Source organism: Dermacentor albipictus, chromosome 2 (genome assembly GCF_038994185.2).
Source record: "Dermacentor albipictus isolate Rhodes 1998 colony chromosome 2, USDA_Dalb.pri_finalv2, whole genome shotgun sequence".
Lineage (NCBI taxonomy): Eukaryota > Metazoa > Arthropoda > Arachnida > Ixodida > Ixodidae > Dermacentor > Dermacentor albipictus.
The window spans coordinates 143074339-143083980 of NC_091822.1; the positions used below are offsets into that span (position 1 = coordinate 143074339).

The 9642-nt window shown below is 47.2% G+C and overlaps 1 protein-coding gene across 1 annotated transcript in view; it reads left to right on the forward strand.

Annotated features, from left to right (window-relative positions):
* The window catches only part of LOC135904623 (sn-1-specific diacylglycerol lipase ABHD11-like), a 35279-nt gene extending 28825 nt beyond the window's left edge, over positions 1-6454 (forward strand). Inside the window, exons 5-7 of the mRNA XM_070534039.1 lie at positions 2878-3063; positions 3931-4115; positions 5539-6454. Of these exons, the coding sequence (XP_070390140.1) occupies positions 2878-3063; positions 3931-4115; positions 5539-5713 (546 nt within the window). The 3' untranslated portion in view covers positions 5714-6454. The remainder of the gene's footprint in view (positions 1-2877; positions 3064-3930; positions 4116-5538) is intronic.
* Positions 6455-9642: the final 3188 nt, after the last annotated feature.

A 9642-nucleotide genomic window follows, 5' to 3' on the forward strand; every position in this document is an offset into this window, starting at 1 on the left:
CTGCCTATCCCGCTGCAAAGATGCTTCTGACGTTTCTCCATGGCACATGCTTTAATAACATTTAATGAATTTGTTCCTATGTGTTTGTAGGGTCTTCCTAAAAATAATCATCTACTCCTTATCTTCCATTAATATTCTTGTTACTGTATTAGTCTTTCTTCTTCGTATTTCTTGCCTTGGTTCTGCTTGGTTCTGCTTGATTGGCTGAGAGCAGCGATCGCTCGTGTTGCATGTGCTGCCTCTACAGGTTAGCACGTGTTCAGATTTGTCAAAATTTTGACGATTTACTGAGGCTGCTGGGGTGTCGACGGTGACCTGCCCTTGCTCGACAACTTGGTTTCTGGTACGTTTCAAACTCGGGAAAATAACGGACCACAGCGATGTACACCTCTCGGAAAGTATTTATTACCCTCGTAATCTATATACTCTATGAAGATCAGCCAGCTATGCATAATGTCACTGAGATATTCTTCGGAAATAATACACTTTTGGTTGGGGTATGTTTATTTATTTACTTACTTTACTTACTTGCTTTACTTACTTACTTTACTTACTTGCTTGCTTTGCTTTGCTTTGCTTGCTTGCTTTGCTTTGCTTTGCTTTGCTTTCAATGGTTGATGGCGTTAGAGACGAGTGGTTGCACATTATACAATTTGAGATATGCAGTCTGAGAAAATGAATGACCCGGATCGCTGGCGTGCGAGGCGGGAAAGTAACTCCATTCGGATGCTTTCTAGGGCAGGAATGAGTTGAAGAAGATGTTTCTACGGCAACTTGGTACTTCTATCTTGACGTTGTGGTCAATTCACGGTGATGCGTAAGGGGGTGATATGAAAAGGTAATTTAAAGAAAAGTCTGGGTTAGTATAGTAAATTTCATGAAAGAGTGATAACCGGGCGAGTTTGCTTTTGATAGTAGGTCCGGAAGGTGAAAACTACTTTTGACGGCGGATATGCCGCCATCTTGGGTATACAGGCGGCCACGGCGTCTGCCGCAGCTACACGCACGTGGATGCTCATGTCCACGTGCGGGAAAAATGGAGCCAACTGGCGACAGGGCATATTGTAAAATAATCTACGCAGTATAATGGTGTAAATCGGTCCCTAACTCACCCCCAATTACATCCCAAAAAGAGTGCAGAGGTGTGCGTTTTAAATTTATTTATTCTTATTCACATTTAAGAGTGTAAGGGTGCAAGTTATACACCGGTCTGCACCCTTATACACATTTAAGGGTGTAAATTATTTTACAGCATCTGTATTCGCGCGCACGGGCAATAAGAAAGAGAAAATTTATTCAATTAAGGTGAGCTTTAGCCAGCGGGCTCTATATATAGCTTATTCTGTGCACTTTGCTCGAGCGAAGAATGTGGGGTTATGGGATAACGAGAACAGATAAAGAGGCATGCATAGAGTTGTATGCACAATCCCGAAGCAGTGCTTATGACGCCGCGGACCATTTCGATGTTGTGTACACATATTTCCAAAACTTGCCCTCAACGTCAGCATTGCACACTGAGGGCAGGTATTGTCCGCGAAGACATATACGGAATGTCGATGCGGAATAGAGAAGTATAATCTGGGGGCCGGCGCTATTTGGGCAGCCACGCTCAATGCGGTCGCGAAAAAACAACAACATACGACATACATGTAGATGCTCCAGCATGCCCTGGATCTTGTCGTCTTCGGTACCTTCAGTCGGTTTCTTTTCCGAAGTTACCACCGTGCTTGTTGTGAGTACGCCAATTGTATCTATTGTTCGGGGCAGTGATGGGGGATGAGGCGTAATGTCGATGAACGGTATATATACTGGAATACTGTTCCTTCGGCATGCTGTCCGTGTAATGAACACACACTGCAATTCCCGCACGCACATTCCCTGCAACGCAGCAGCAGGGAATGCCGCATCATACGAAACGGCTGCGAATAGCGCCGCATAACTCGCTTAATGCAGCCTCTGCACTTCACAGTTATACGCGCGCTATAAAAATTGTCTCCTGGTTTCTCCGTAGACTGCTGGCTTACGCGAAAGTCCGGCGTCGTTGAAGGCGACGCGACCAAGCGATGGTGCCAAAAAACGGCCGACGGCGCAAAGAGTAAAATCACCTCAAAAAGCATTCGGATTGAGTCACATTTCTCTAATAAGTTCCCGTGAATAAAGCAATGTCGTCGACAAGAAAATTTTGCATGGTTCGGACTGAGTGGGAATCGAACTCGAGCCACAGGGATGCGAGACCAGCACACTTCCCCCTATACAGAATCGTTGCAGCACGTATTTTTGTTTCGTACAAACGCAGTACACTGTTGGCACAACATACGACTTGTATTTGCCGTACACAGATATACTTAAATTGGTATAACGTAAAATTTCTGGCACTGGAAGACGACAAAAATAATAGCAGTGTTGAAACCCTGATATTACTATAGGTTTGCATGCAATTTGGAGATCACGAACTGACTACGTCCTAGCTCTAGATAACGCGAAACCTACGTGGACGCACTTATGTGACGCTTCTGCATATACAAGTTCCCGTCACCACGACCTCTCCACTGTTGTGCCCTGCTACAATGGTGTGCCTAGTGCTCGCCTCTTTGGCTGTATGTACATGTGGCTGTACATGTGGCTGTATAAAGGCGTGGCCTAGTGAGTGCGTCATTGGTCACGTGACGTCGCAGCCAGTGGGAAGGATGTGCGGCACCACATCGTGCGTGTCTAACACGACCTTGTTCATGACGTTCCGAGATGTACAAACGTAGTAATGCTTTCATATTCTCACGCGTAAGCAAGTCTTAAGTGTCTCTGCCGAAATTATTTCTCTTCTTTCTTCCTCCTTTCTTTTTTTCATCGCGTTCTTGTCGCTACAATTCATTCTCGCAGCCCTCTGCGGTGGAGCGCTTGGTGGCGGTGGACGTCGCGCCGACCGCCCTACCGCAGGACTTGTTCAGTGTGTGGCTGCCGTGGCAAGTAAACGCGATGGAACACATCTTGTCGTTGCTGTCGCCGGACATGAGCCTCGATCAGGCTCTTCAGCTGGCCGATGAATACCTCAGCAGAGAAGTGACCGTGAGTAATACCCCTTCTCGTGAAAGAGCATGTAGCCGAGCTTGCGCTGGGCTGCTCATAAACAATTGTCAGTTGTCGCTTAAACCGAATGCTTTGATTTATACGTGCATAACCTAAACACAAGAACAACAGAGCACTCTCTGTGTTGACGTTTGCTGTTATGCTTGTTGCGTCATGCTTTGCTCAGCCAAAGAATACGTAGCAAACGGGAGCCCGATAACGTGATCCTTTGGGCGCAGTATTGATCTGACACGGACGAAGCGCTTTGTTCGTATATCTGACTTCGGAACGTGAATTAGGGACTTTCCAACACGTCTTGCTACATCAAGACCTCACGCGCATGCTAATAGAGACATCTGCCATAAATTTTTACGGATCGGGGTTCGTTTCACGATTTTACGAACATGTTGCATCAAGTTCTACGAAAAACGAATTGTGTTCGCGTAAGGGGTCCTCCAGTCGGTCCCCGAAGCTCCTGTAGGAAGTCGACTCTGTATTTGGAGGGAATAAAAGACACGTTGGGCGTGATGTGTGGGCCAAATTTTAAGTACAGTAGGTTAATTGGGTGTATTTTGGGGATAATTACCCAGCCCTCTTCCTTTTTGTCACTTCAGTGGCGTTATATCGTGAAGTGCGTAGAATGTTTCCCGTTGTCCTGGGAGACCTGGACGTAACACCGCGCTTACATTTGGAGAAAATGGCGGAGAGGCTTGTTTTGGCAGTTGCGCGTACCACGTTTAAATGTGTATAAGCTCCGATGGCAATTGGGCTGTCGTTCTGGAAGCTCGCACGAATCTGCTGTGACTTTCTTTCTTTAAGGTCACGTTCTGTAATGGTCATTCGACGTTTGTGCCATTTTCCCGGCAGAAACCCTACGTCCGCAGCTACATGCTAGCGAACCTGCGCAAGGGACCTCGTACGTTCGAGTGGCAGGCCAACCTCAAGGTCATCAGACAGAAACTCGAGATACTGTGCGATGCTCACTACCTCAACAACAAAATCTCCCACGTCGAAGCACTGTTCATCTCAGCCGACAGATCTGTCTACATCACGTAAGAGCACGTTGCTTGTTGCCCTCTAACAAAAGGGATGCGATAACGGTTAATGGGTGTCGTTTGTAGCTTCTTTCCTTAAAAATGTTTGAAATGAAGTTCGCTTAATACTTTTTAGTGTTTCTTCCTTACTTTTTGTTGTTTTCTTATCTTCTGCATATTTTCAGTTCGCATTTCACCATAGCGTTCTGCAGTAGTATGTGAGACATTTCTCGTGGCTAACATCTACCAGCATTTTTTTTCTCGTGTTTCAATCCCGTGAATTTTACTTTGCATTGTATACGCGTGACAAGAACATTTTACTGTTACATACTCTTTTTTTGTTATTGTTCTCTTTTGTCAAAAAAAATTTTTTTCTCTTTGACTTTGATTTTGCTCCCCCCTTATGTAATGCCTTCGGGCCTTTAAGGGAAAAAATAAATGAAATGAAATGAAATGAAATGAAATAATACGATCACGAGTCCCTCTGCCCATACGAGTCACTCAGCCCGGCATAATACGATTCACGGCTGTCACGGCGGGGTTTGCGTGCCGAACGTTTTATGCGTCGCTGGAGAATGGGAAGCCGAACCCTCGCATCCAAAATTTAGTGAGGGATGCATGTGTTGGAGCGAATTATGAACACCCGAAAATTCAGCTACGCAAGGAAATTGGGAATTTATTGTACCTGGTGTAATTTGTATAGCACCGTGTCGTGAAATTCCAGAGCACCTGCCACGAGTGAACAGCGAACTTGGAAATAAACGGAACACCTTAGAAGGGGCTGATTGTTAATTTGTCTTGACAATTGTGAACTTGTTGGCGCGTCTAGTATTGTGAGATTTCAACCCTGTACTTTTGCCAGTACGTTTGTTAATTTGTACTCACGTTTGTCTCGCGTTATGTTTATAAATGGATGGTTCAGTTGCAACCTTTGCCTGGCTTTGGAACCATGGTCTGCATGGGAGTTGTAACCAATTGCTCTGCCGTTCAAATGATCATAATATGAAACCGAAAAACTGATCAGGGAACTGTGTCAGGACACGCTTGGTGTCTCAACGAATGATTTAGCCGGGACTGTCAAGATTTTGGCGTGAACGTAATCAGTAAATTTGCGCACTAACGCTGTTGAAGGCATCCCGAACCTTGCCACTGCAAGAAAAAAAACAGAAAGTAAGAAAGGAATTTACGCTAGGTGCCTGGAAATCGACAAATCAGCATCGCGAAAGTTTTGGTTAAGTTATTTGCAAGCGTTATCGCAAACGTGTCTGAAATCGGTCTCTCCCGCGAATCCTTAGCACTCACGTGGAAGCACAGCCCATGGAATACAGTTGCGCTTTTTAGAGTTAAGTTTGCCAACCGCCGAGACGAACGTGTACATTCTGTCTGGCGCGCGTGCACTGGGCTTTGGCTTGGGTAAACCGAGAGTGTTTCTTCTTCGCAGGAACGAGAGCATCAAAGCCATCAAGCAGACGTTTCCCGAATCACGCGTCGTTACCATAAAAGGGGCCAACCACTGGGTCTACAACGACAAGAGAGAAGAGTTTGTCGACTTGGTCAGGGACTTCATGGCAGCGCGTCGCCCGGAATCACAGCTCAAAACTCTGTCCGCCGCTTGAATGAGGAAGAACAAGGAGGACAGTGCGAGGCGAGATCGCGAATTCGGCGGTGCTGTGCGCCGAACTATGGAATCAGTGTGTCGACAAAGTCGGGGCCGTCAACACCCATTTCGACCCATTCCTGCGCGCGTTTCGTGTAGTCTCAGCCACTCTTCGACAATTTTGCTTCAGGATAGAAGTGTATCGTCGAATGTTGATGTAACGGCGACATAAGAGGGAGAGGGATCTGCGGTCGGTGCTGAGCGCCTAACAGGAATGAGTGCGTCGACAAAGTGGGGCTGGTTACGCCCCCCCCCCCCCTTTTTTTTACCCGTTCCTGTACGATTTTCGTCTTATATTAATCACTCTTCGGCACATTTCCTTCGGGATAAAGTATCATTGAAGATTTGATGTAGTGTTGAAGAAATGTGGAGAGGGGTCTGTGATCGTAAACTACTGCCACCACTTCTTAAGTTGATATGTGTGGTTATGTCTATTGGGAGCGCACGCATGATATAGGCGTATACATATGTACAGTAATCCAACTCCTTCCCGACCTTCCCACCCCTATCTCGCACGCCAATAAAATTCCTGGCTGCGATTAGGTTGTTGAACATGAGGACAGAGCCCGCTGACAAGTGCATCGTCGGAAAAAAAGAAAGATAGAATGGAACAATCGCGTGTGACATGTCGACTATCTGGGCTCTTCCGTTCACGTTGATGAGAGGAGAAACAAAGCAATATATATGAAAAAAAGACTACAACCAATTAGGGGTCTTCGATAAAGCACTCTTCCTGAGTCCCAAAAAATAAAAATAAAACAGTGATGGGGTTTTACGCGCTGATTATAAGATTTCATAATGAGGCACGCCGTAGTGGGAGACTCCGAATAATTTCAGCCACCTTGGGTTCTCTAACGTGCACCTAAATCTAAGTACACTGGTGCTTTCGCATTTGGCCCCCATCGACATGCAGCTACCGGGGCTGAATGAATGAATGAATGAATGAATGAATGAATGAATGAATGAATGAATGAATGAATGAATGAATGAATGAATGAATGAACCTTTAGTCGCGCTAGATGACCCGAGAACTTAGTGGTAGCACCCAAGGCCTTAGTTGGGTGAAGGGAAAGTAGAGAAAGGTATACGCCGATGCTAATACAGATTTTCGTCTAACCGGCTCGCCTCGCGGCTTCGCTTAGACCGACTTCCACAGTGAATGGGATCTGCGTGACTTCTTTTTCAGTCTATTGAGTGAAAGAGAAAGCAGTGAAATCAAATCTTCGTCTCCTTACAGGGACATTTTCTTACCATTTGGCCGACTTGAATTTGCCAATACTGCGATGCCTTCAGAAAAACGCGGGAAGAAAAAAAAATACATTAACTTGACCGGGGTGGACAAATTGACTGCAGACTAAATTTCCAATTGAATGTAGTAGGATACTGGAAGTGAGTTAGAGTTACAGTTACTGAAAGTTGGGTTAGTTAGTCTACCTTGCAATTGCAGTGCGCACAGGACATCCAGGCATCGGGATGCACTTACAAACAGAGCCTTCACTCGATTGAATTATCTATGTGCAGAGCGCAAATATCTATGAAAAATGCGTATTCGCGGCAGGAATCAATCAATCAATTAATCAACCAACCAATCAATCAATCATTTAGGGAACCAATCAATCGGTCAGTTAATCAATGAATCAAATGAGCAAACAAAGTAACAAAAAGGAAGCATACAAACAAATTCATACGATCGAACGAGGCAATAATGAACAGGCGAACGCCTCTAGAGCGAACCTGTCTACAACAAAATTACATGTATACAAAGGATTGAATACGTTGCTGCGTTCCTGCCTTTACCATGTGTTGTGAACGCCTCTTCAATGAAGATCACTACAACGAATTTCCCTGTACCACGAAAGAATTCAGGTGACCCGACAGCTTATTTCTTGCTGCAACGAAAGCCGCGTTATCTGTCCTCCGCAGACGCCACTTGGCTGCGCTCCCATGTAGCGCTTGCGACAGACTCGACGAGTGTGCCGATGTCAGCCAGTGTTGCAGTTCTGCTGTACTGCTTCAGGAATCGCTCAACTCGTAGGGTGGCGGTTGTAACACACGAGTGGGTGTGACGGCTGACGAATGCCTCGCATTTGATGACGATCTGATGATGCTATCATAACTGACGACCCACAACGTCCTAAAAGCCTTCTGGGGCGGAAAGGTTGTAGAACCTGTAAACGGACAACGAATTTTGGCAGCGAGGAAGGCCGTAGCTGCATACCGTGATCTGCAACTTTGCGTGACGTTGCCCCCGCGTTTCGTGAAGGCGCATGCCGTGAACCTCGGTGAACTGACGTCGGCAACAGTCGCACATTGCGCTAAACATTAAACATGTGCGCGAAAAATAGCGGCTTAAGTCTATATCCTAATGCATGTTAAAATATTTACTCGCCACACATCCCGGCTCAGCGAAAATGAATGTCCAGTGAAGCTTTTGAAAACTGCTGAGGGGGGTATGCAATGTTTGTGACCTCCGCTGAGGGGGGTATGCAAATTATTTGTGACCTCCATGTCTTCTGCTGAACAGCTTCGCTGGTCAACCACCTTCACAAAGTAGAGTGACTCATGTTCTTTTTATACTTTCTTTCTTTTCTTTCCTTATTTCTCCTCTTTTTCGTTCTTTTGTTCCTTCTTACTTTCCTTCGTTCTTGTTTCCTCTTGAGAGAGAGAGAACAACTTTAGCAAAAATGCCTGCAGAGTCGGTTAGGCTCCCTCCACGCAGGCAGGACAAGCTTTTACCGCGGCGCGGCCACTACGTCAGTCTCGTGCATTGTGCTCCTCGAGGTCTTGGTTCCTCGCTACTTCCGCGGATCCGAGAGGGCCGCCGCCCCCTTCCTGGGGGTGCTGCCCCCCTTCTCCTCGGTTTCGCGAGGTCGCTGCCTCTCTAGAGCTGTCGAGACCTGTTGGACGGCATTGAGTTGTGTATCTTGGTCATAGCTCCTCGTTGCAGCCTCCAGCTGCGGCGGGATCGTCGTCTTCTCGCTGGCTTCTCGTGGATTTATACTACAGTCCCAAAGGATGTGAGCCGCGGTGGCTCTCTCCTTAGCGCACAGTCTACACACGTCACTCGCGTACACGCTCGGACACACGTGCTTAGCTAGCGCCGGGGTGAGCAGGGGTGTCTGTAATTTCCTGTAATAACACTGCCTCCTCCCGGGTAAGCCCCGGGTGAGGTGGCGGCATAGTCTGTCTGTTAAGTCTGTAACACTTCACTATTTCGTTGAAGGTGGTCATCCAGTCCTTGGCACTGCACGGCGACCAACACTCCGAGTCGGCCGGGCTTGCAGCTGCGCGGTTGGTTAGTCCTCGCGCGGCCGAGTTGGCCGTCTCGTTGTGGTTCACGTTCCCGCGTTCCGACGCGTCACTGCTCATGTGGGCCGGAAACCACTTGATAACCACAGCGCTTTTGCGTCCGATGTCTTCGGCCTTGCGCAGTATGCGCGCAGCCTCACTACATACCCTACCCTTGGCGTAGTTCTTCACTGCCGTTCTGGAGTCACACAACACTGTAGTGCATCCGGGGTCGGAGAGGGCCAAGGCGATGGCCACCTCCTCCGCCCGGTGCGCCTCTCGAGTCCGGACGCTCGCCGCGGTCTTCGTTGCACCCGTCGATGCCCCGACAGCCACCACCGCGTATGCGTCGCTGCTCCCTCGATACTCCGCCGCGTCCACGTAGATGGCGCCTTCTTCTTGTTTCTTCATTCATATTCAGCCATTGCATCTTTGCTTGCTTACGAGGGTATGAGCCACTCCTGATTATGTCATTTTTTTCTGGAATGAGACACTCCTGCTGGTATTTTTGGTACCATTCATCTACTTTTTTGTATCATTCTTCTACTTTGCATCACTGGACTAGACGCCGCTTTTTTTTTTTTTTCGGGTATGAGCCAC